At 40.5% G+C, this 27,467-nt stretch overlaps 1 protein-coding gene across 2 annotated transcripts; it reads right to left on the bottom strand.

Annotated features, from left to right (window-relative positions):
- Positions 1-85: 85 nt before the first annotated feature.
- On the bottom strand, positions 86-26,203 carry LOC124275070 (progestin and adipoQ receptor family member 3-like). Of its 2 annotated transcripts, none has more exons than XM_046710545.1 (6): positions 25,426-26,203; positions 17,984-18,146; positions 17,307-17,459; positions 13,233-13,430; positions 12,880-12,970; positions 86-801 (listed from the first exon to the last, which is right to left on the bottom strand). In XM_046710545.1, exons 1-6 carry the CDS (start codon positions 25,683-25,685, stop codon positions 677-679), a joined length of 990 nt encoding a protein of 329 aa, XP_046566501.1. In that variant the 5' UTR covers positions 25,686-26,203; the 3' UTR covers positions 86-676. The 2 variants fall into 2 exon arrangements, with proteins under 2 accessions (XP_046566501.1, XP_046566500.1); XM_046710544.1 differs by lacking the exon at positions 86-801 and adding an exon at positions 10,807-12,237.
- Between the last annotated feature and the right edge of the window lie 1,264 nt (positions 26,204-27,467).

Raw genomic sequence — 27,467 nt, 5'->3', positions numbered from 1 at the left:
TAAACAAAATTGATAGTAAGTTTACATTTTTGGCCAATAAAACATCATTTATTTTTTGAGCGGGGGAAATTCAGTTTTATTTTTGTTCTTATTCTTGAAAAAAAACGACCGGAGGATCCGTAAAACAAGAAATAAAATTGGTCTGGCCTTAAATGAAAATATCAATAATTAAGAGTAATTATTTGACACCTTAATATGGTTTGAAAGAAATGGGCACAATATTTCATACCCTATAAAGCAAGGTGCATGTAAAACAAATTCAGCAAAACAGGGGCTTCATTATAGTTTTTAGAATGATATTTTTTGTTGCAAATAAACAAATGGATTGGGCTCAAGTGACACACTTACGAGGACTTCTCCATATTAAAACAGAAATACTTGAAATGGTTGCTCCCTCAGAGTGTAGATATAACCAGAGGATGGAATCACCAGATATGTATTCTTTGATTAAACAAGTAATTCTATTATTCCACAGTAAATAATTATGCAGCTGCACCAAAAAAGCAACAGTGTAAATCTTATACAAATAAATGCATTGTCTTCATATACTATAAAACAACCACAAAAATAACAATGTGTAAAGCTCTATACTGAAACAATCAAGAAGTTCCCTTGTCATGTACGATGTCCTTGTGAGGAGGTCAAGGTCAGGGACAAGGTCAGTGGAGAGGTGACATCAGAGGCACTGATCCTGCACTCGTATAACTAGGAAGGCATTTGCTGCGAACCTCCAGTACACGAACGCGGCAAGTATAAGAGTGTGCCAGCACTGATGACTTGAACCGACATAGTCCAGGTGACCTGCAACAGAAAACAATGGCTTTCAATGTGTGAGTGTGCACAGAACAGCAAGAAGCAAGGCTTCACGGAGCTCAATGATCCATAAAGATCTGGGTACGAATTGGTCTTCAGCAGCCCATGCTACGATTAACGGGATCAGGCTCGCTGACTTGGTTCACACATGTCATCGTATCCCAGTTCCGTGGATCAATGCTCATATATACTGTTGATCACTGGATTGTGTGGTCCAGACTTGATTAATTACAGACCGTTGACATATAGCTGGAATATTGCTAAGGGAGGTGTTAAACAACAAACTAACCAACCAAATACAGAGGCCAACCAACTGATCTGGCAAAATTCATATTTCTTCCAGAGGTGTAACGATATATTCACACTACCATATATATGCCTGATACTATGAACACAATTCATATCTTGATATATATAAAGAAAGTGATGAGAATACCGGATCTTCTCCAACAGTTGTACATATATACAGAAGCTTCTGTTATGACGCCACTTTTCAACGCCACAATGCAACTGTATACAAATGTTGTGCCATGACATCACATTGGCAGCTTTAAATTGACAGTACTAGTAGCACAATGAAAACAAGTATAATTCAGACACATTGCGTTACCTATTTAACGATGGACACAATTCTTTAATGAAAAAGTTTTCTTTAGCTTTATAGTTTTCATGGCGTCAGCAGTATTCATTTTATAGAAAGGGAATATTTTAAACTTTATTTCCTTTCCTGCTGCGCATTTGTCGATGTGAGCGCTTAAGGGGATGCATCTTGTTTTGGGGTCCTTAATCTGTTGTTTATGGACGTGCATTCTGTCCCTCAAGCACTCCGTTTGTCCAATGTATTCTTCATGACACCCTTGGCATATAATAACATAAATAATATGTTTCATGACACCCATATATATATATATATATTTCTTACGTTGGTAATTTAGAATCACAACCTGGAATCATATAGTATATAGTTACATAGATTGAAGAATGGATATTGTAGATTAGAAACATGCAGACTACAGGACGATGTGAATGTTATGTTCCTTAGAGTCAGTGGGAAATCATAGAGAACCTATAATCTCATTCTTGAACAGATTCATTTAACACTTTAAATCTGTTGTCATATTCACTTTTTCACCCCAGTATAAGTGGAAATATATTTTATGTCCATGACGTATCGTGATACAGGTTTGGTTGTTCTTCAACACCTCACTCAGCAATATTCCAGCTATATGGTGGTGGTCTGTAAATAAACAAGTCTGGACCAGACAATCCTGTGATCAACAGCATGGGCATCGATGTACGTAATTGGGATACAATGACATGTGTCAACCCAACCAGTGAACCTGACCACCCGATCCTGTTAGTTGCCTCTTATGACATGCATGGGTTACTGAAGATCAATTCTAACCCAGGTTTATCGTAATACAGACATACATATGTGTTGTATCATCGACCTTATATAGGAATACTATAAGTTGTATGCTTCTCTCGAGGGTAATACGGTCTGATGTATGCCTTTTTGTAGCAGGTGAGGTGAAGGTGAGGTGAAATTGGGTTTTACGTCGTGCTTGAGAATATTTCGCTCATATGACAACGTGCATGCGTGTGTATGTGTATGTGCGGCTGCTTGTACTAGCCCAGACTTAGGCTGGTTTTATAGTGCTAGCCCACTGAGATACCATGCCGCAGTGAAGAATGAATACCCCACTCAGACACATTATACTGACTCCGAGCCGACCAGTCCTTGTTGTACCCATTAATGCTGTTAAAGCCAGGCAGGGACCAACAAATTACCATATTTTAATGAAGGTTTGGTAAAATAGTAACCGCGATTCGGCCAAGGATCGAACTAACCGCAACCTTCCGGCTCTCTGGTTGGCTGTTTCGCTCACAACTACTACATCCACGGACTTTGGTCTTTTTTGTAGCAGTGTCACCTGAGCGGTTAAATCTTACTGCCATGTTAAATGTGCAAAATATAATTTTATTTTGGGGGTATTTTGAAGATTGCTACTGACCATATGACATGTAAACAAAATGGAGTATGTCTCTCAACTGAATTTCAGTGAAACATATTCTGACAAGCTTAAAACTGCTTTAAAAATGGTTAAACCCTGCCGGCTCAGGTGACACTGCTACAAAGAGGCGTACATCAGACTGTATTACCCTCGAGAGAAGCATACAACTTATAGTATCTTTACATTAATTGCTTCAGCTGATCATCGCTCAAACATCTGAAGAGGCCTTTCTACAATGAAAGGTCATACATTTGCTACTTCCACACCTGTGGGAAAGTTTATGTGATTTCTGGCAAAAAGTGAAATGTTTCATTCCAGTTCCACAACATCAAACCTGCCAAGACGTCTCCAGTTTAATCTTGCTGTTCTTGACCAATTTCACTTGGTCTTATAATAATTTCTATTAAATGTTGTGTTATGTTTGTTGTCTAATGAATCCAACCTTAATTCATGTATATGACACAACATCTACATTACTGGAGTACAATGATGCATGAACCAAGTGAGCAGTCCTCCCATACTCCATCCCTCTAGTCAGTTGGTTGCTGGAGTACAACCATGCATGAACCAAGTGAGCAGTCCTCCCATACTCCATCCCTCTAGTCAGTTGGTTGCTGGAGTACAATCATGTATGAACCAAGTGAGCAGTCCTCCCATACTCCATCCCTCTAGTCAGTTGGTTGCTGGAGTACAATCATGTATGAACCAAGTGAGCAGTCCTCCCATACTCCATCCCTCTAGTCAGTTGGTTGCTGGAGATCATTTCTAACCGAACTCTCCCTGTTTACTGGCGATATGTATGTACACTTGAACTTTTTAATTGTTCACTACTCAGAGAGACCATATGACAAGATATATTTTATTATATGGTCTCTTCTACCAGCAGCAACACTGACTTCAGACAAGGAATGACCCAGTCTTTAAAACAACACAATTCACTATGAAGAAAGTCCTCTCTCAGGACCCATCCTAATCATGGTCTAAAATGCCGGTATGTTGGATTATATTTCTAGGCTTGTCACCATTATGCCGGTGCTTGAGCTTCCATTGCAGAGGTTAATGTCTACACCTGCATCACCTTGGGCTTCACTCCATGCTGACACACCACAATTTTAACATTTAACAAGGAACCTGTAAGAAGACCCTCTTTCAGAACCCTTTAAAAGGGCTGCCGGATGGGCCTGTAATTGCCTGTAGGCTTACATCAAGAAACTGTATGTGTTGAACATAACAGAATACACCAAAAATTGGTAGTGTGTTGTTTAACTAGGTAACATATTATCATCTCTTGAGTGTGTGATTATCCATAGCCCCATGCAGCAATAAGGATTTATGTATGCTATATAACTTGCTTCAGTTTAACATATCATTCAAGTGTATTGTGAGTCTGAGTTAACACTTGTATACATGGCTATGATGTTTTCAGTCCTAGAAGTTGGAACTTTGTTTCAACTAATAATCTTCGCTACCTGTGTGTATATCTCTCTCTGTGTGCATGTGTGTATGTGACTCCATTCACAAACACTAAAACACTGGTGAGTGGGTGGATGTTTCTGATATATTTGGAGGTACAGATGGGGTACAATAAGATAAGGATGCCTGTGTAACTGTATCGAAGTCCTCTTACAGTTCGCCATAAACATGCCTGGTAATTCCTTAACTTTGGTTGATGAAGTTGTAAATGAAAGATGCATGTGTTTGATGTGTGAACCCTAAGGATCTCTTGAGATCATTCCGCCATGTATTTATTCTCACACTGCACTGACATATTGGTTGAAATTAGCATTCCATGTTTCTGCAGTATTTACATGTAGTTTTGTCTTCAATAGTTGCATGTGCTCCAATACTGGGTCCAAACCAGACGATGTTTTCTTGTTGGTAGTTACAACAGACATGATTCCTGCATCAGTCTTAGGACTGTATCACATATTCCGATATATACTGAGTCAAAAAAGAAACTTCACAAAATGTAATTTGAAAAATAATGAATAATTTTTCTCTGATGATACATCTATGTATCCGAAATGGGATCCCTATCTTTTGACTCTAGAAAAACGTTAGCAAAACCCACTCAAACCCATCCATCTGTCGTGCAAATGACGTTAGAGCCAAATCAGGTTTTGCACACGTGCAGTCGATCACGTGATCTTCGCGTCGAAGTTTTCTTCATATGCACGTGTTTGCATTGGCCTCAAGAATTGAAAAACACTTTTAAACCACAGTTCTAACGGTACTTGAAATGCCATGATTGTCAAATGTGCAACGTGAACGTGCCGTTGGCATGTTGCAAGCAGGAAGATCAGTTATTGACGTCGCAAGAGCAATGGGATGCAGCCGTCGTACTGTGTATGACTTGTGAGGTCGTCTACAACAAACTGGCACCACTTCTGATCGCCCAAGGTCGGATTAGATCCACGTGTGACGTCATGAGCAGAAGACCATCAAATCGTCCCACGTCACCTACGTGACAGATTTCTGCCGGCTACACGAACCAGGGCTGAGATGTTTAGAGGTCGACTGTCCTCACAGACCATTCGAAATCGGTTGCGGGCTGCCAATCTCCATTCTCGACATCCATATCGTGGGCCAATACTGACACCATTTCATCAACGTCAATGTCGCTGTGGGCGCAACGTCACCTCCGATGGACCCAGAGAGACTGGAATCGAGTCGTCTTTAGCGATGAATCCAGGTTTACCCTCAGATTCGCGGACGGCAGGCATAGAGTCTGGAGACAACGTCGTGAACGGTATGCCCAATGTTGTGTACAGGAAGTCGACAGATTCGGGGTGGAAGTTGCATGGTGTGGGGTGCTTTCTGTGGGAACAACCATTCCCGACTTCTGGTCATCCGTGGAAACCTCACAGCTGCTGCTTACCGCGACCAGGTGCTCACCCCTGAACTCGTTCCTTTCATGGCGGCTCATGGCCCAGGTCTACAGTTCCAGCATGATAATGCTTTCGGCCGCATAGCTGGCGATGTTGACCACGAAATGTCCTTAAAAGCGATGGAATCAACATCATGGACTGGCCATCGAGGTCCCCTGACCTTAATCCAATAGAGTACGTTTGGGATGCACTTGGGAGGAGGCTTCGTGGTCTTAGGAACCAACCTCAGAATTTGCAGGAATTTGGCGCTGCCTTGCAAGAGCAATGGCGCAGAATCCCCAACCACGTGTTCACAAGCATCAGGCAGTCGATGAGGAGACGGTGTTTGGCAGTGGTGAATGCGTGGGGCAGCCATACACGATATTGAACTGAGAAATTTCGCATTTTTATTCTTGTGACTTGACATTCTGTATACCCATGTTTTGGAACGGCGGTGTAGCCTAATGGAACTGATTATGGCACTGTCAGTGTATCGAGTACATCACACAGATCTCAGCAATGAAATAATAACAATTTAACCATCTTACCATCTCTTGTTCTTTTATAGTGCCCTGAAGAAAGAATGTGAAGTTTCTTTTTTTGACTCAGTATATGTAACATTATTAATGACTTTAACATTACGAGTGCCTAAAAACAGGTTTCATTGAAGATATGTGAAAACATGGAACATACACATAATGTTTTCACACATTTCAGTATTACCTATACATGTATTTTGTTTTGCTGTGTTGATGCATCAGCATCAGACTGGCACAGCTTGTCAAAACTTGTACAAAACAAACATTTACTACAGTTTGTTTAACAGATTTTATTTTCGAGTAAATCATTCATAATTGCATATATCGTAAGAAAGCGGTATTTCATATATACCACAAATACAAAATATAAATAAATCAACAATAAATAGATCAATAACACTCACACAAATAATCCTATATGTTGGCATAACATACAAAACAATCAGAAGATGTGTTTGCCTTCATTATGCAGCTTGTATGTATTGTTCTACATATACCTTGTGACAGAGTGGTCAGAGTGTCTATACCTTGTGACAGAGTGGTCAGACACTCCGACTTGGTGGATGCATATCATCACAACCCAATGTCAGTCAGTGGATTGTATGGTTCACACTCAGCTACATATACCATGTGACAGTGTGGTCAGACACTCTGACTTGGTGGATGCATATCAGTCAGTGGATTGTATGGTTCACGCTCAGCTACATATACAGGTTGCGATCATATAGCTGGTGTATTGCTGAATGCATTAAGCAACAAACATAAAGGAATAAGTAAGACACACATACATACATATGTATGAACAGTCCAGGGAAAATTTGGGCGGTGGGGTAGTCTAGTGATTAAAGTGTTTGCTCATCAAGCCGAAGGCCCGGGTTCGATTCCTCACATGGGTACAATGTGTGAAGCCCATTTCTGGTGTCCCCCACCATGGTATTGCTAAAAGCAGCATAAAACTAAACTCACTCACTCACTCATTTCAGGGAAAATTTAGAAACCCATTCCTATTTTTCAACTGACACTGACAAATTCTGGAGACAGTTCAAGCCAACTGACTTAACAGTGTCTCCAACTAACTGGAAACCTGGTGAATGTGTTTGCTATGACAGTATTCCACATGTACCAAAACATGTCCAAGAGGAAAACCTAAAGTGATACAGATATCAGATGTCACCTCTACAGTGAACCCATCAGGCTTGATATGGCGCTCACAATGCAACATGATTACAAAACTTGGGAATCTAACTAACTGGTGTCTGGCTCACCCAAGGGACACAACTCTAAACAGCAATTTAATACATGTTTGACAACGGGGCCACATATGCTCTCAAGAAGTACATGACAGTCAGACAGCAAGTGGTGGCATTGCATTGCACAAGGACTATACCAGGGACTACAGACCAGGAATAGTCAGTACTTCACAGGTTACATTCACAGACTTACACTGGAATGATACATGAAGGTTCATGTTCTACAGTGATCCAACTCAGTTGCTGTAGAAAAACATTACCATCGATAGGAGTTAGTGAGTTGTTTTGTGTAGTGAGAGACATTCCAGCTATATTAATGTAGTCTGTAAAAAAACAGAGTTGGGGACCAGCAAACCAGTGATTGATAGCATGAGCAAATACCCTGGCAATGGTCGCAGAACCTCATTGACAAAGTCCCAGCAACCGAGTTAGGGCCTAAACTGCTTCAGAATCAACCAGAGTTTTATGGCAGGACGTATGAATGTATGTATGCACGTGGTCGATGTCTCTGTGGTTGTGATGTGGTTGTCATACAGCAGCTTATGTACGTGGTTGATGTCTCTGTGGTTGTGATGTGGTTGTCATGCAGCAGCTTATGTACGTGGTTGATGTCTCTGTGGTTGTGATGTGGTTGTCATGCAGCAGCTTATGTACGTGGTTGTGATGTGGTTGTCATGCAGCAGCTTATGTACGTGGTTGATGTCCCTGTGGTTGTGATGTGGTTGTCATGCAGCAGTTTATGTAACGCGGGTGATGTCTCTGTGGTTGATGTCTCTGTGGTTGTGATGTGGTTGATGTCCCTGTGGTTGTGATGTGGTTGTCATGCAGCAGCTTATGCAATGGGTTGATGTCTCTGTGGTTGTGATGTGGTTGTCATGCAGCAGCTTATGTACGTGGTTGATGTCCCTGTGGTTGTGATGTGGTTGTCATGCAGCAGCTTATGGACATGGTTGATGTCCCTGTGGTTGTGATGTGGTTGTCATGCAGCAGCTTATGGACATGGTTGATGTCTCTGTGGTTGTGATGTGGTTGTCATGCAGCAGCTTATGGACATGGTTGATGTCCTGTGGTTGTGATGTGGTTGTCATGCAGCAGCTTATATGCGTGGTTGATGTCCCTGTGGTTGTGATGTGGTTGTCATGCAGCAGCTTATGTACGTGGTTGATGTCCTCTGTGGTTGTGATGTGGTTGTCATGCAGCAGCTTATGGACATGGTTGATGTCTCTGTGGTTGTGATGTGGTTGTCATGCAGCAGCTTATGGACATGGTTGATGTCTCCTGTGGTTGTGATGTGGTTGTCATGCAGCAGCTTATGTACGTGGTTGATGTCCCTGTGGTTGTGATGTGGTTGTCATGCAGCAGCTTATGGACGTGGTTGATGTCTCTGTGGTTGTGATGTGGTTGTCATGCAGCAGCTTATGGACATGGTTGATGTCTCTGTGGTTGTGATGTGGTTGTCATGCAGCAGCTTATGTACGTGGGTTGATGTGCTCTGTGGTTGTCATGCAGCAGCTTATGTACGTGGTTGATGTCTCTGTGGTTGTGATGTGGTTGTCATGCAGCAGCTTATGGACATGGTTGATGTCTCTGTGGTTGTGATGTGGTTGTCATGCAGCAGCTTATGTACGTGGTTGATGTCTCTGTGGTTGTGATGTGGTTGTCATGCAGCAGCTTATGACATGGTTGATGTCCTGTGGTTGTGATGTGGTTGTCGCGCAGCAGCTTATGGACATGGTTGATGTCTCTGTGGTTGTGATGTGGTTGTCATGCAGCAGCTTATATGCGTGGTTGATGTCCTGTGGTTTTGATGTGGTTGTCATGCAGCAGCTTATGAACGTGGTTGATGTCTCTGTGGTTGTGATGTGGTTGTCATGCAGCAGCTTATGTACGTGGTTGATGTCTCTGTGGTTGTGATGTGGTTGTCATGCAGCAGCTTATGTACGTGGTTGATGTCTCTGTGGTTGTGATGTGGTTGTCATGCAGCAGCTTATGTACGTGGTTGATGTCTCTGTGGTTGTGATGTGGTTGTCATGCAGCAGCTTATGTACGTGGTTGATGTCTCTGTGGTTGTGATGTGGTTGTCATGCAGCAGCTTATGTACGTGGTTGATGTCTCTGTGGTTGTGATGTGATGTTGTCATGCAGCAGCTTATATACATGGTTGATGTCTCTGTGGTTGTGATGTGGTTGTCATGCATGCAGCAGCTTATGGACATGGTTGATGTCTCTGTGGTTGTGATGTGGTTGTCATGCAGCAGCTTATGCGACATGGTTGTGTCTCTGTGGTTGTCATGTGGTTGTCATGCAGCACATGTACGTGGTTGATGTCTCTGTGGTTGTGATGTGGTTGTCATGCAGCAGCTTATGTACATGGTTGATGTCTCTGTGGTTGTGATGTGGTTGTCATGCAGCAGCTTATGTACATGGTTGATGTCCCTGTGGTTGTGATGTGGTTGTCATGCAGCAGCTTATGTATGTGGTTGTCATGCAGCAGTGGACATGGTTGATGTCTCTGTGGTTGTGATGTGGTTGTCATTCATCAGCTTATGTACGTGGTTGATGTCTCTGTGGTTGTGATGTGGTTGTCATGCAGCAGCTTATTACAAAACATATAATCAAAATTGTATCCACAACAAACTTTTGTTATCGGTGATTGCACAGCATCACCAGCGTCTAAAGGTACTGGTCTTATTTTGATTAAAAATGAGTGTTCCAGAAAAACAGGCTCCCTGGATGTATGTAATGCCTTGATAGAAATAAAGATAAAAGAAAGATATGTTTTATGAAATTGACCACCCTTAATTCCGACCACACACCCCTCCAACCTCCCAATATTACAATATTAAATTTTGCATGCCGACAAACAACCCATTGGCAAGCACTTATCAAAGTAATATTCTCCATTCCAACTGAAGCCCGAGGAATGTTTCTGGAAACAGCAGTGAGTCACAAAGATGCCCTTACTCAATCAAATTTTCCTCACAGAGTTACCATGGTTACTACATCCTTGTTTACCCAGTGTGAAATATCCATAGATTCTACACAGCTACAAAAACAAATGGAGCTAGGATACACTTGAGAATCAAGGATTGCAAGCATGTCACCATGGTTACCATGTCCTTGTTTATCGAGGATGTTAATCCATATATTCCATATATATACAGAGCAATTATACACATGATAATACACTTGATACACTTGAGAATCAAGGATTGCAAGCATGTCACCATGGTTACCATGTCCTTGTTTATCGAGGATGTTAATCGATATATTCCATATATATATACATACAGAGCAATGATACACTTGATAGTCAAGGATGTGATACGACCTCACAGATATACCTCCGATACACAATAAAGTCCCAGCCAGTCTCGTGCCAGTACAGAAAGGCACAGAGAATGAGGGAATGCCAGCATTGATGACTGGACCCAATGTAATCAAACAAACCTGAAACAACAAGCACCTCTTAGTACACTGTCTGGCTGAGTGGAGTGAGTGAGGGGATGATGTTTTATACCACAATCTACAATATTACTGCTCTATCACCGCAGCCCATAAATAATCTAGGCCAAGCAAACCAGTGTGAACTGGTTGAGCATCAACTCACATATTCAAATCTGGCATTTGATTGAGAGAGTGAGTTGGGTTTTATGCTAGTTTCAGTGATATTCCAGCTATATCATAGCAGGGCAGAAATGGGTCCTGAAATGGGCTACACATTGTACCCATGTGGGAAATGAACCTGGTCTTTGGCGTGACAAGCAAACACCTTAACCACCAGGATACCCCTCTGCCTTCCAAGATGTGATTGGAGAATCAGAGGATGCTGACATACCAAAGGGAGGCAACTCTCTGTGATGAGTTGAAGCACCTAAATGGGCCACCCATGTCTCCTCTCCTTGATGAGGCATCATGGGAGAGCACATTGCTACTTTATTCCATACATCTGAACCAGTGCATTACACCTGTCAAAGATTTACAACAGATTCTGATCAGCCAAGCTTGGTGCTAGGTTGGGTGAGTGAGTGCGTAGAGTTTTATGCTGCAACATTATTTGACCAAACGTACATGTACAGTGCCTACAAAGGACCATATTAATGGTGTATGGGAGTTAACCCCTGTATTTAATGATATACACCCACCAGGTAGATCTATCTAGCTGAAGAAGCAGTAATGAGATTCTTTGAAATCTACAGCTAATTGCTTGCCTACGTTCATCTTAATTGTAGCCCAGGTGATACAAAACTACCATCAGACAGCATCAATGGTGCCAATCATTCACACACATGCAAAACTGTATTTTCTATTCTATCACCTTGATATATTTACAGTAATATCACAATGACAGCTTTAGTTATAAAATCGACCTAAAACTATTTTACTCTTACAAAAACAACACAATAAAACAAAGACAAAAACAGGATGGTTATGATGATAAAACAATTATGCAACTTTAGGAAAGCTATCCCTGATAAAACATTGTGTTAAAAACAACCATAAAAGTGTATATGCCCTTATTATGCATGTAACTGATGAAGATGTTATGCAGCTGTCTGTATCAAGCAAGGGGATTGGTTGGACTCTTGAAGGTCAAGGTTCAAAGGTTCAAGGTGAAGGTGAAGGTCAGACTGAGCACTCATGTGTAGTCCTATACAGCATTATATCCTGGCCTGAGTGGTGCCACCACAGATACGCACACACTACAATGCAATGCCACCACTGGTGACTTGAACCAAGGAAATCAAATATGCCTGAAATAAAGAACAAAAAGCCTGATAAGCAGCTGGGTCAATGAGGGAGATCGTCGTGCAGATTGTATCAGTTTGATAAGAAGCTGGACTTACCTCTGGACCTTTCAGACTCTACTGTAAGATTCAGTTACTAATTCGACTGTTTCAGTAAAGTGAGCAAAATATATGGAGATTTACAAACATATTCTTTATCTCTGTTTTGACAACTCCAAGCAAATTTATTACCCAAACATCTGACTTTGTTGATACAATGCTTGACTTACAATAGATTTGATGTTCAAAATTGACTTTGGTGCTACAATATTCGATCTGTGAGTATCTGTGAGTGCACGATTGACTTTGTTGATACAATGTTTGACTTATGATGGAGCCAGAAAGACTGGGAGTAAAAGTTGTATTTGAGTGATACAATGCTTAATGCATGACAGTCTGGAATACAATTGCACTTGATAATACAAGTCAACTGATGAAACTTGTACGGATGTGCTAACTCAAATTCATTAATTTCATTCAGACAAAGGACAGGCACCCATGCCCTGAGCCTTTAGTGAAGTGCTTAGCAGGGAAGGATAAAGCATCAGATGATCGTTGATACCTACCTCAACGCCCTTCACCAGTTAATATTAGGCATAAGATTCTTACCTGGAAACATTCGTTCCGGAAACTTTGACAGGAAGAAGCAGAACGCTGATGCTCCCAACACATACATCGTGATGACCTTTGGCACAAAGAGCTGAAACAACGACAACCTCACTAACGACACAGATTGTTACAGATTTATCTCCCGATGCTCAGGGAACATGTTTTCATTGGAGTTTTGCTTATCACACCTACTGTCAGATATAGTTTCAAACTTCAGAACTCTCCAAAAATTGTGTTTCACTTGTATATTTTTCACACCTCAATATTTATGAGTCATCAGATTACTAGACCAAGTAAATAAATAATTGATTTGGTCTTATACAATTTTTGTGGTATCCGACCTTGACACTGACCTGCACGACCTTGGTTCCAAGGCCGCCACTGAGGTAGACCCAGTGGATTGTGGGAATGACTCCATATGCAGCAAGGAAGAAGTAGATGGCCATACGGGGGTAAAACCAGGCGTGGGAAAAGTAGCGAGGATGGAGCTGAACACAGATCGTCCCAACAGCCAGCAAAGTGATTATGATCAGATATATGTCCCTCCATATCTGAAAATAATAATCACATAAATATCCCAGGATATCTGAAAATTAGGATCATATGAATATCTCGCCATCCCTCAAATATTCTGATCCTGTCATATCTGTAAACACAACATATCAGCCTCTCAACCTCCCAAAATTCCTATTTCTCACCAATTTGTTTTAATCCACTTACTTTTACACTGTAATGGTCTTCAGGTGCTGAACTCAAAATGATTCGAATTGTATCTGATGATTGAACGCCAACTGGATCCCAATCCACAATCAGTTCATAAAGTTACAACCTGTCATATCTATAATTTACCATAAGCTTACGAATGTCATAGCGCTATGAACGCTTGTAGTTCGGGACCGTCTTGTTTAATGGAGATGATGACTAGATAACACCACCATAAGAAGTTGAAATAAAACAAATGTTTGCCTCAAACTTCATCACTTCTAAATGCCCTTCAATGAGCTAAAATAAAATCAAAACAAAATTTCTGTGCATTTCTATGAGTTTCTTTGAGTACAAAGTTTGTGTTTCATTTATCATGTTTATAAAATTATAGATTTGCATTTTTTGAAATATTGTGTAATTTAGACAACTTATGATAAAATATTATGTTATTGCAATTCCATATCTGTAGGAAATGAAAGAAAACTTAGGTGTTAACCCTTTTCAAAGAAAATAGCAGATGTAAATAGCTGTCAGTGACAAGTAGTTTGCAGTGAAGACATTTTAGAGACTCATCAGGGGCCGTGGGGTAACTCCATGGTTAAAGTGGTCGCTTGTCACGCCGAAGATCCCGGTACGATTCCCCACATGGGTACAATATGTGAAGACCATTTCTGGTGTCAACCGCCATGGTATTGCTTGAATACTGCTCAAAGTGGCATAAAACCATACTCACTCACTCAAGATTGATCAGCTGATAAAGCCATATGGTCTATATCATTGTAACTTTATCAGTTTCCAGTTGTCACTGAATTGATATGATCAGTTACTTTTGCCCTATATTTACTGATGGTCTATATCTACATGTTATCATGTTATTGTCCTACTAAATCAGGTGAACTGTTGTCACTGTGCACTGTCCACGTCATTCTACTCCAGTAACCTATATACTCCTGTCAGTACATCCTGCCTTGATAAATACACTACATACACTTCTAGTGGTGTTCATTCAACCCTTGACATACAGTTCTAGTGGTGTACATTCAACCCTTTACATACAGTTCAAGTGGTGTACATACAACCCTTTACATACACTTCTAGTGGTGTTCATTCAACCCTTTACATACACTTCTAGTGGTGTTCATTCAACCCCTACATACACTTCTAGTGGTGTTCATTCAACCCTTTACATACAGTTCTAGTGGTGTACATTCAACCCTTTACATACAGTTTTAGTGGTGTACATACAACCCTTTACATACACTTCTAGTGGTGTGTACATACACTTCTAGTGGTGTTCATTCAACCCTTTACATACAGTTCTAGTGGTGTACATTCAACCCTTTACATACAGTTCTAGTGGTGTACATTCAACCCCTACATACACTTCTTGTGGTGTTCATTCAACCCTTTACATACAGTTCTAGTGGTGTACATTCAACCCTTTACATACACTTCTAGTGGTGTTCATTCAACCCTTTACATACAGTTCTAGTGGTGTACATTCAACCCTTTACATACAGTTCAAGTGGTGTACATTCAACCCTTTACATACAGTTCTAGTGGTGTACATTCAACCCTTTACATACAGTTCAAGTGGTGTTCATTCAACCCTTTACATACAGTTCAAGTGGTGTACATATAACCCTTTACATACACTTCTAGTGGTGTACATTCAACCCCCTACATACAGTTCTAGTGGTGTTCATTCAACCCCTTACATACAGTTCAAGTGGTGTACATTCAACCCTTTACATACAGTTCAAGTGGTGTACATTCAACCCTTTACATACAGTTCTAGTGGTGTTCATTCAACCCTTTACATACAGTTCAAGTGGTGTACATATAACCCTTTACATACAATTCTAGTGGTGTACATTCAACCCCCTACATACACTTCTAGTGGTGTTCATTCAACCCTTTACATACAGTTCAAGTGGTGTTCATTCAACCCTTTACATACAGTTCAAGTGGTGTACATATAACCCTTTACATACACTTCTAGTGATGTACATTCAACCTCCTACATACACTTCTAGTGGTGTTCATTCAACACTTTACATACAGTTCAAGTGGTGTACATACAACCCTTTACATACAGTTCAAGTGGTGTACATTCAACCCCCTACATACACTTCTAGTGGTGTTCATTCAACCCTTTACATACAGTTCTAGTGGTGTACATACAACCCTTTACATACAGTTCAAGTGGTGTACATACAACCCTTTACATACACTTCTAGTGGTGTACATTCAACCCTTTACATACAGTTCAAGTGGTGTACATACAACCCTTTACATACAGTTCTAGTGGTGCACATTCAACCCTTTACATACAGTTCTAGTGGTGTACATTCAACCCTTTACATACAGTTCAAGTGGTGTACATACAACCCTTTACATACAGTTCTAGTGGTGTACATTCAACCCTTGACATACAGTTCAAGTGGTGTTCATTCAACCCTTTACATACAGTTCTAGTGGTGTTCATTCAACCCTTTACATACAGTTCTAGTGGTGTTCATTCAACCCTTTACATACAGTTCAAGTGGTGTTCATTCAACCCTTTACATACAGTTCAAGTGGTGTTCATTCAACCCTTTACATACAGTTCTAGTGGTGTTCATTCAACCCTTTACATACAGTTCAAGTGGTGTTCATTCAACCCTTTACATACAGTTCAAGTGGTGTTCATTCAACCCTTTACATACACTTCAACCCTTTACATACAGTTCAAGTGGTGTTCATTCAACCCTTTACATACAGTTCTAGTGGTGTTCATTCAACCCTTTACATACAGTTCAAGTGGTGTTCATTCAACCCTTTACATACACTTCTAGTGGTGTTCATTCAACCCTTTACATACACTTCTAGTGGTGTACATACATAACCCTTTACATACAGTTCAAGTGGTGTACATACAACCCTTTACATACAGTTCAAGTGGTGTACATACAACCCTTTACATACAGTTCAAGTGGTGTTCATTCATCCCCCTACATACACTTCTAGTGGTGTTCATTCAACCCTTTACATACAGTTCAAGTGGTGTTGATTCAACCCCCTACATACATTTCTAGTGGTGTTCATTCAACCCCTTACATACAGTTCAAGTGGTGTTCATTCAACCTTTTACATACAGTTCTAGTGGTGTTCATTCAACCCTTTACATACAGTTCTAGTGGTGTTCATTCAACCCTTTACATACAGTTCAAGTGGCGTTCATTCAACCCTTTACATACAGTTCAAGTGGTGTTCATTCAACCCTTTACATACACTTCTAGTGGTGTTCATTGAACCCCTTACATACACTTCTAGTGGTGTTCATTCAACCCTTGACATACAGTTCAAGTGGTGTTCATTCAACCCTTTACATACAGTTCAAGTGGTGTTGAATCAACCCCCTACATACACTTCTAGTGGTGTTCATTCAACCCTTTACATACAGTTCAAGTGGTGTTGATTCATCCCCCTACATACACTTCTAGTGGTGTTGAATCAATCCCCTACAATCACTCCATCTATGTCACTCTACATGAGTTCATCAACGCTCTACAACCCTTCCATACATGTCTAAATGAGTTCATCTGTACTCTACATTAACTAATCAACTTTCCACAAGCACTCACCCAACATGACCAACTGACTGAGATCACTTATGATCTATAATCTCAACTAACTAGGTAGACACAGTCTGATAACTCTACACAGTGGGGACTACTTACAGACAAACAATAGAATGCATAATGTACAGCTGGTAGATAACAGCCGATAATGCCAACGGATATCCCGGTCAGGTCGACCGCCAACCACCTCTTGCTGGCGCGGGCTGAGTGGCAGCAGAACACATGGAAGCCCGTGGAACACAGCATACAGAACTACAACACACAAGACACATGGTTATGTTAGGTTATAAATACAAATTATTTGGTTTGGTTGGCTTGTTGTTAAATACCGCACTCAGCAATATTTTAGCTATATGACATCAGTCTGTAAATAATCAAGTCTGGACCAGACAATCCAGTGATCAACAGCATGAGCATTGAACTACGCAGTTGGGATACTATGACATGTGTCAACCAAGCCAGCAAGCCTGACCACCCTGATCCTGTTAGTTGGCTCTTACGACAAACATGGGTTACAGAATACCAATTCTAACCCGATCTTCACAGGTCTTTCAGATTACTACAGCTACTAAATTACAAAGCTTGAAATCAGACACACATATCTACTGCATCACAAAGAGGAGGTCACAGGCCTGTATTCATAGAGACAGTGTATAGGGACAAACTGAAGACTGATAACTGTAAACAGTCAGAAGATGGGTTGTTTTCTAAAAGAATTGTGGTCTCTCTTTAAAATGAATCTAGTTGGTATTTGCCAGCAAGACGATGTTGAGCACCTGATAGCAGAGAAGGCCCACAGTGACAACAATGTGGTCTGAGAGGGTGCCTCTGTAGGAGGGAATGACGATGATGTTGTCGTAGAGCATCAGCAGCAGGAATATGAAGAACCCAAGTAGATGTGACCAGATGTTGATTGTCTCATTGCTCCAGAGGAACAAGCTGGGAAAGAAAAGGAGGATTATTACGGAGCACATACTAGGCTATTGACTTTGAAAATGCAGTGTTTCCACTGACTTAATTATTTATCGGACACTGTCTGGCGACCTAAAATTTTACCGGTCATGAATTAAATTTGCCGGTCATATCCTATTACCATACTGTAAGTACTCAATTTAAAGTTATTTTTAGCCTGGGTATTTCCGAAACATAACAATTTTTGCGACCATGAAATCAAAGCCAAGACTCTGATTTTGCTTACCCATGATTTTTTTTATTTTAATACATGATTATTTACCAGACACAGTGTCTGTCTGGCTTTCAATTTACTGGTCCCCTATGAATTTTACTGGCGATTTTCAGGTATATACTGAAGAACGGAAACACTGTAAAATGTATCTTTTGACCACAATATCTTGTGACGATGTCTATTGTATGAAACCACACATACACAGACAAACATACAGTTACAGGTGAATATGTACAAATATTGAACCCTTGCTTAACTACGCGTTATGATTCACAATATGCACATGGATATTCAGAAACGATTTTATGACTGGTTTGTACATATTATAGCATGATATTTCAATTGTCTAGTTTCTGTCTCAGCAAGTGCCTGTTTCAAGCTATATCACTTGAACAGTACACAGAAAGTAACATGGATTCACCCCAGCACTTATATAACTACTAACTTGACAACAGCCATTTTCACTCTAATGCCAAGCACATTGCTTTGTTTGTCCTTTTATATCTTGTTATTATGTAAGTCCACTTTCCTACAGATCAGCTTTGTTTGATCAAGCAGTTGGTCAGATACAACCTTGGATACCAGTCGGCTGTGTCCATATCATTCAAAAAGTAGTACTTGGGGACAAAGTAGGTGTGGCTTAGCAAATAGTTTTGCATTTCTTGGGGACAAAGTAGGTGTGGATTTCTTGGGGACAAAGTAGGTGTGGATTTCTTGGGGACAAAGTAGGTGTGGATTTCTTGGGGACAAAGTAGGTGTGGATTTCTTGGGGACAAAGTAGGTGTGGATTTATCTTGGGGACAAAGTAGGTGTGGTAGGTGTGGATATCTTGGGGACAAAGTAGGTGTGGTATGGATTTCTTGGGGACAAAGTAGGTGGTGGATGGATCTTGGGGACAAAGTAGGTGTGGATATCTTGGGGACAAAAGGTGTGGATTTCTTTGAGGGACAAAGTAGGTGTGGATATCTTGGGGACAAAGTAGGTGTAGTAGGTGTGGATCTTGGGGACAAAGTAGGTGTGGATATCTTGGGGACAAAGTAGGTGTGGATTTCTTGGGGACAAAGTAGGTGTGGATTTCTTGGGGACAAAGGGGACAAAGTAGTAGTGTGGATATCTTGGGGACAAAGTAGGTGTGGATATCTTGGGGACAAGGTAGGTGTGGATTTCTTGGGGACTTAGGTGTGGATTTCTTGGGGACAAAGGGAGATTCTTGGGGACAAATTTCTTGGGGACAAAGTAGGTGTGGATTTCTTGGGGACAAAGTAGGTGTGGATATCTTGGGGACAAAGTAGGTGTGGATTTCTTGGGGACAAAGTAGGTGTGGATATCTTGGGGACAAAGTAGGGTGTGGATATTTCTTGGGGACAAAAGATTTCTTGAGGGGACAAAAGTAGGTGTGGATATCTTGGGGACAAAGTAGGTGTGGATTTCTTGGGGACAAAGTAGGTGTGGATTTCTTGGGGACAAAGTAGGTGTGGATATCTTGGGGACAAAGTAGGTGTGGATATCTTGGGGACAAAGTAGGTGTGGATTTCTTGGGGACAAAGTAGGTGTGGATTTCTTGAGGGGACAAAGTAGGTGTGGATCTTCAAAGTAGGTAGGTTGGGGGACAAAGTAGGTGTGGATTTCTTGGGGACAAAGTAGGTGGATTTCTTGGGGACAAAGTGGGGACAAAGTAGGTGTGGATTTCTTGGGGACAAAGTAGGTGTGATATCTTGGAGGTGTGGATATCTTGGGGACAAAGTGTGGGACTTGGGGACAAAGTAGGTGTGGATATCTTGGGGACAAATTTCTTGGGGACAAAGTAGGGTGTGGATATCTTGGGGACAAAGTAGGTGTGGATTTCTTGGGGACAAAGTAGGTGTGACAAAGAGGTGTTTCTAGGTGTGGATATCTTGGGGACAAAGTAGGTGTGGATATCTTGGGGACAAAGTAGGTGTGGATATCTTGGGGACAAAGTAGGTGTGGATTTCTTGGGGACAAAGTAGGTGTGGATATCTTGGGGACAAAGTAGGTGTGGATATCTTGGGGACAAAGTAGGTGTGGATTTCTGTATATGTGAGGTTAGTGTTTGGTTCATACTTATTTATGTTTGTCTGTTGTTTACCACTGTGCTCGGCAATATTCCTGCTACATAGTGGCGGTCTGTAAATAATAGAGTCTTTACCAGACAATCCAGTGATCAACACTCATGAGCATCATTCAATGTTATTAGGATACGATGACATGTGTCAACCAAGTCAATGAGTCTGACCACCCGATCCTGTTGTTCGCATCTAATGACTTACGATCTTATGCTGAAGACCAATTCTGACCTAGATCGTCACAGGTCACTCATATATGTGTACTTGTAGATATGTGTGTGATGATTTAGATACAATAAGGGGAATGCATTGATAACATATATTTTGTGGTTAACTTACAAATTAACTTGCAAATAAGTGTGTTATAAACTAGTCGTTCACAAATGGTATACAAGTATATTAATATGTTTAGCAGGGATTTTCCTTGAGTCCTGTATTTGAGGGTTCCGGGGACTCAATACTCTTAGATTTCAAGGGTCCTGGGCCCCGTTTCACAAAGCTCTCGTAGCGCGTAAGACTATCGTAAGTCAATGTTACAGTATGGGAGGTACGAATGCTACGAGAAAAGTTACGAGATCTTAGTCTTACGAGAGCTTTGTGAAACGAGGCCCTGGACTACAAAATGGGGGTCCCAGAGACTGAAATATTATTATTAATACTATGTTGTAATATTGTTGTAATTCAGTTACTTTTAATATATTGTGTATCATGATTATCACATTGTTACCGTAAATAAATTGCAAATGACACCATAACCCTGCTAGTACCAAACTCAGAGATAACTTATTGTTACTTCATTGACTTTTTCTGCGTCTCTGTGGATGGGCTATTAAATTTTGTTGCGTCCATTATCAATTTTTATGTGTATATGACGCAGGAATTCACGTCCTGTAAATCCCTGGTTTAGATATTCGACCAACTTTGAAACTAGTAGAACTTGTCTTTCAATTCATGAAGTTATATCATTCATTCTTAACTAAATCTATATTCAAAGCTAACAATAAATCACTGCTTAGATATCATATAATTACATGTGTGAATACATTATGCATGTAGAGTAAGACTGAGTGATTACATAGATAACTTATTGTTACTTCATTGACTTTCTCTCATGTCTCTGTGGATGGGCTATTAAATTTTGTTGCGTCCATTATCAATTTTTATGTGTATATGACGCAGGAATTCACGTCCTGTAAATCCCTGGTTTAGATATTCGACCAACTTTGAAACTAGTAGAACTTGTCTTTCAATTCATGAAGTTATATCATTCATTCTTAACTAAATCTATATTCAAAGCTAACAATAAATCACTGCTTAGATATCATATAATTACATGTGTGAATACATTATGCATGTAGAGTAAGACTGAGTGATTACATAGATAACTTATTGTTACTTCATTGACTTTCTCTGCGTCTCTGTGGATGGGCTATTAAATTTTGTTGCGTCCATTATCAATTTTTATGTGTATATGACGCAGGAATTCACGTCCTGTAAATCCCTGGTTTAGATATTCGACCAACTTTGAAACTAGTAGAACTTGTCTTTCAATTCATGAAGTTATATCATTCATTCTTAACTAAATCTATATTCAAAGCTAACAATAAATCACTGCTTAGATATCATATAATTACATGTGTGAATACATTAAGCATGTAGAGTAAGACTGAGTGATTACATGTGGAAAGGTTATTGTACATGTCCTTTAATTTGATTGTCTATGGCATGATGCTTACTCGACATCCTTGTTTACCATTTGTAGGATAAGGCAGTTATCCTGTGACTAAGTATTGACTGTTATGCAGCTGCCAACCCATTGCCAGACAGTGGTGAGTTAGGTGTATATGTTATATATATATTGACTTTATAACACTGCAAATTGTTCAAGCTGTATAGTTTTGTCCTCATAAGGGTAAAAGTTCTGCCCGTAACCCCCGCTTGAAATGTATTCTATTTATTAGGATTATTTCGAGGGGTTATGGGTTTTGGTTTTGCCGGGTTTAAAGGTCACATGCAACCAAAAAATCAAACATAATTAAAACACAATTATCACTTCTTCATGACATATAATATGCATTGCTGATTATGAAAAAACAAATAAACAAAATTATAAGCGTATAATCGCAAATCAAAAGTGCAATATTTTGTACTTGGGTTTACCTCCCAAGAAACGAAGCAGCCGGGATACCGAACCCAGTCAGAGGGGGTGGGTGTGCACTCAAGTGTAACGGCTGGTTCATTAGCAGATGCCGCCTTCACGCTCATTGTGTGTGTATATATAGAGATGTTGGGTTTTGTAAATACATGCTCATTTTTGTGTATAACATTTTGCAATCAACAGACATCATAACATGTCATGTGTTCAAGTATCACACCTGCCTGTCTGTGTAATTACATAATGTGACAGAGACCTAACTCGGGCCATAAATCAATGCTTTTGTTTATGGTGTATAGCCTGATTGGTGTTAAGTTCAAATTGCATGTGGTCAGTGATCGCAGTTGTGTATTGAATATTGTCATTAGCAGACAGGCAGGCAGACACACAGGTGTCAATAAACAAGACATTGAGTTTTGTCTGTGACAGCTACATATCTATATCACAGTTAGAAATTGTGTCAACGCTTAAATAATGACATTGCTTTTAAGCATCGAACTGAGAAAGTGACTCGGTAAGAAGAACGGTGGTGAAATAGACAAATGAAATTATATAAACAGTTTATTTACTGTCATAACATATAAAAAGCTCTACTGTGAGATATCAACAAAACATTATGAAAATAGCTCACACCAAAGCCTTCACCGAAAGTATTCACCAGACAGCCCGCCCAAGTTGCGCGAACCTATTTCACTGCGCGACATGGTATGAGCGAGCCCAGCTGTTGAAACCCGTATTCCCCAGAAAAGTCTGGGGAAAATTAGTGAAACGTTTGAACTCCGATTTCGCGCGTTTTTTTTCATCGCGTTATTTTTCAACTTTATAAGTTGAATTTGCATTTTTGACGCTTTGTTTCGGTAAGTCCATACCGAAAGGTATCAGAATCTGCAAAGTTGTGTTTTACGTTGCTTTGGCTTTGGATTATTTGAGGGAGCTGTTTATTTTTAGGTACCTCCCCTTTGGAAAAGTTTGATTTTGTTTCATAAAATCAGAAGGTGACGTCTGAGCCTGTGTTATTTTCTTCTATTAAATCAGGTTTAGTCTTATGACCTAGGAATAGCATTATTCCACAATATATCTATTGCAATGTTAATTTTGACATCACTCTTCCTGTTAATGTTTATTACTGATACAACCGTCTGTAACACATTAATCAATACAACCAATTACAAGTTCAGTATTGCTATTCTGACATACCACTGAATCATTGAACAGAAGCATCGTTAATGCTCATTGAAACCACAGCTGACACAGCAAATAACGACCTCCTGCTATACACTGAAAGCAGTTCATTAAATCTTAATTAGTAGCTCACATATATGACATACAGTATTGTTAACTGCGCAGGGTTTACCTCTGTATTTGTAAGAACCAATTTGGTATTTGCTATTTCCACTTGTGTGTTGTGTTGACTTATTGTATTATATTGCCTTTCTGTGACAAAGGCATCAGGCAAAACACTTGTTTTCATAGACTAACATCTAGTCTCTGAAATGAACACATTTTAAAATGGTTCCTGAACTATATTAATTAAATATGGTAAAAAGAATCCCACACACTATCTTATTGAATCAGTGGTAATCTATTCCTGACACATATTCTAGACTTGCATGGGCTGAAATGGGGCATAATTGTTTCAGGGTCTGTATGGCAGAGAAAGGTTTTCATATTAGGCGGAAAAAAGAATACTGATTTCGGAGAATATCAATGCAGAGGCGGATCCATGACTTTTCAAAGGGATGGGGTGGGGGGATTTCAGGGGGTTCGAACCCACTGAACCCCTCCCCGGCTCTGCCAATGCAAAACATTAACTTCAATGTGGTCTTAAGTCATTTTCAAAAGGGAAGGGTTCGAACCCCACCTCTGGATCCGCCAATGCAATGTACCGCTAAGTTCTTAGTATGGATGATGTACTGATATAATTAAAAATAAAACATCAAAGTAATAGTCACTGGCACTATAGTTGGGAATTGGTTGAAATCTCACAATTGATGATTGGTTCGATACAAATGACCATTCATCGAAAAAAATTGGTTAGCGTCATTTTTTAGATTTTCCTATTCAGTTTATAGTTGCAGATAAGTATAATGAAAAAACATTTGGTTCTCTGTTGTTGTTTTTGCTTTATTTAGAAACTGCACAAATTACATTTGATGATGATGATTTTTATGGAGAAGCATGTACAAGGTGAATGACCTCCCCTAAAATTTATGTACAAAATGAGTGACCCCCCTGCATGTCATGTAAAAAATCAATCCCCAAGCATAATTTTAAAATATTTTCATGTACAAAATTGATTACCACCACCCCTAGTACATGTGTACAAAATTTATGAACCCCAGCTCCCAGAACAAAATTAGTGCCCCCCAAAAAACATCATTCTCCTCTTCTCCTTTCCACCACCCCACCCCCACCCCCAAAAAGAAAAACAAAAAAGAAAAAAAAAAGCCATAAATTATGAACGGTCACTTATCAAATAATCTCTTAAAAGATAAATCATTATTCACATGCAGAATATCCCATTTTGTTATTTAGAGTTGATACAAATGTGTGCAATATATTCAACCTCTACTATATATTCTGTCACATACCAAAAGTTTTAACACATCAAAAGACATTAAGAAGGAAGGCAGTTCATCATCATGTGTCATCTGACTTCCCACCCTTGTAATTATACATTTACCTAAAACACAGGTATGACATGAAGCAGGAGAAAATATTTTCCGACAAAACTGTTTTAAAATACAGATTAAAACAAACATGTTATTTCAAAATCAGGGAATAATATATTACCTCTTCAGACACAGACTGAATGGAAGGGACACTCTGTAACCTTCGACAACAAATGGATTCCCTTGAAGGAAGTCTGGTATTTCGTTGTACTTGTACAATGGAATGTCTTTAGAACTGATATCACAGAGGCCAGAACTGCAAGTCTGGGGCATACCCTGGTCGATCTCAATATCCAGGATACTATATGCATCTTTCTGGTGGGAAGACGTGGAGGAAAGTCTGTTTTTAACAGTGTCTGAACTTGATCTGCCCATTGTCATTGTTCAGTTGATAATCTTTCTGTAAATGTCCTGTCGAGGAATCACACAGCACTGCTCCTGCTACTCTTGGGCTGGTATCAATGACAACACACGGTGGTTCCAAACCAACGACAGGTGATGGTCCACTGGTTATCGACGTGACGCGGATCCTTTATCTCATACAAAGGTCATTGTCCGAGGTGCCGATCACATGCAAAACAAACTTTGTTCCCCGAGAGCGTATATTGTCCAAGAAACGTCTAGACGTGATAGATTTCGTTCACAGAGTGCTTTTTCAGTGGGAATTGTAGATTGAGTTGGGGCAATAGCGTTCTTCCTAAGTCAATTACGTGCATAATCGTCCCACGTGCCCCGCGGGTTAACTCTGGAGGCGATCTTTCTCTTGTAGCCAAATCTGTGCTTCCATTATCGCCACTGCATGTCGTCTGCACATGTTCCCCAGCACGGACAGCGGTATAAAGTGGGTTCACATGACAACTCGTAAACACCTTTCTTTATAAACAAATCCCACTTCCGCTTGTGAAGGCGGCGTCGAGAGTTGTCCGCCCTTGTTTGTCCCAGGCTTTGCATTATCGGTTTGTCAGTCAGTTAGGGTTCGATTCCCAGTTTTGTGTCTCATGTAACTGTCAGTTTTTACTGGTGTTTTTGTTCATTTAATCGAACCTTGCTTTGTTTTCATTATCTTAATATAGAATGATTTTATGTTGTATTTTCAGGAAATAAATCTGTTCTGTTTAAACTTAGATTAGTCCAAGCAAATATAAGATAAACAAAATCCGGTGAAAATAATGCAGCTCAAAACCACAATATACCAGATGGATGACCCCAAAGCAGCAGCTGGGCAGACAACCCTGCACCAGGGCCAAGCTATACATTTACATATGATACCAAACAGTGACAGGGAGAGACAGGCTCAGCTTACCACAGGACAGTGTTATCTGTGCAGATCTAGTCTTGTCAAAGCTCTCCACTGACATAGGAGAGTGGGTGATGTGGATAGGTCTACTTTTGTCAACACTCTCTGGATAGAGTTTGATCAGCGTTCGTCTTATGTTGTTAATGCTGACTGCAGACGAAGGTGAGCATGTGGTTTTGCAGAGCTAGGGTAGTGGATGCTGTCTGTATACCTTGTTTGACACCTTTGCTGACTTAGGTTAAACTGTAGGCCCAGCAAGCATGCAATCTCTGCAACCTAGCACACTGTGCTATCTCTGTAGACAGGATAGTGGATGCTCTCTGTATACCTAGAGTAGTGTGTGACTTCTGCAGACGAGGGTGGTGTGTGACCTCTGCAGACAAGGGTGGTGTGTGACCTCTGCAGACAAGGGTGGTTTGTGACCTCTCAAGTGAAACGGTAGTGTGTGACCTATTCAAAGGGTGGTGTATGACCTCTGCAGTCAAACGGTGGTGTGTGACCTCTGCAGACGAAGGGTGGTGTGTGACCTCTCCAGTCAAATGGTGGTGTGTGACCTCTGCAGACAAAGGGTGGTATGTGACCTCTCCAGTCAAACGGTGGTGTGTGACCTATTCAAAGGGTGGCATGTGACCTCTGCAGTCAAACGGTGGTGTGTGACCTCTGCAGACGAAGGGTGGTGTGTGACCTCTGCAGACAAAGGGTGGTGTGTGACCTCTCCAGTCAAATGGTGGTGTGTGACCTCTGCAGTCGAAGGGTGGTGTGTGACCTCTGCAGACAAAGGGTGGTGTGTGACCTCTCCAGTCAAACTGGTGGTGTGTGACCTCTCAGTCAAGCGGTGGTGTGTGACCTCTGCAGAGGCAAGTGTG

The sequence above is a fragment of the Haliotis rubra genome, unplaced genomic scaffold (genome assembly GCF_003918875.1).
Source record: "Haliotis rubra isolate DU_JTF1 unplaced genomic scaffold, ASM391887v1 Scf198, whole genome shotgun sequence".
NCBI lineage: Eukaryota > Metazoa > Mollusca > Gastropoda > Lepetellida > Haliotidae > Haliotis > Haliotis rubra.
The sequence above is the reverse complement of the archived record's forward strand: the minus strand, read 5'-3'. Positions and strand labels throughout refer to the sequence as shown.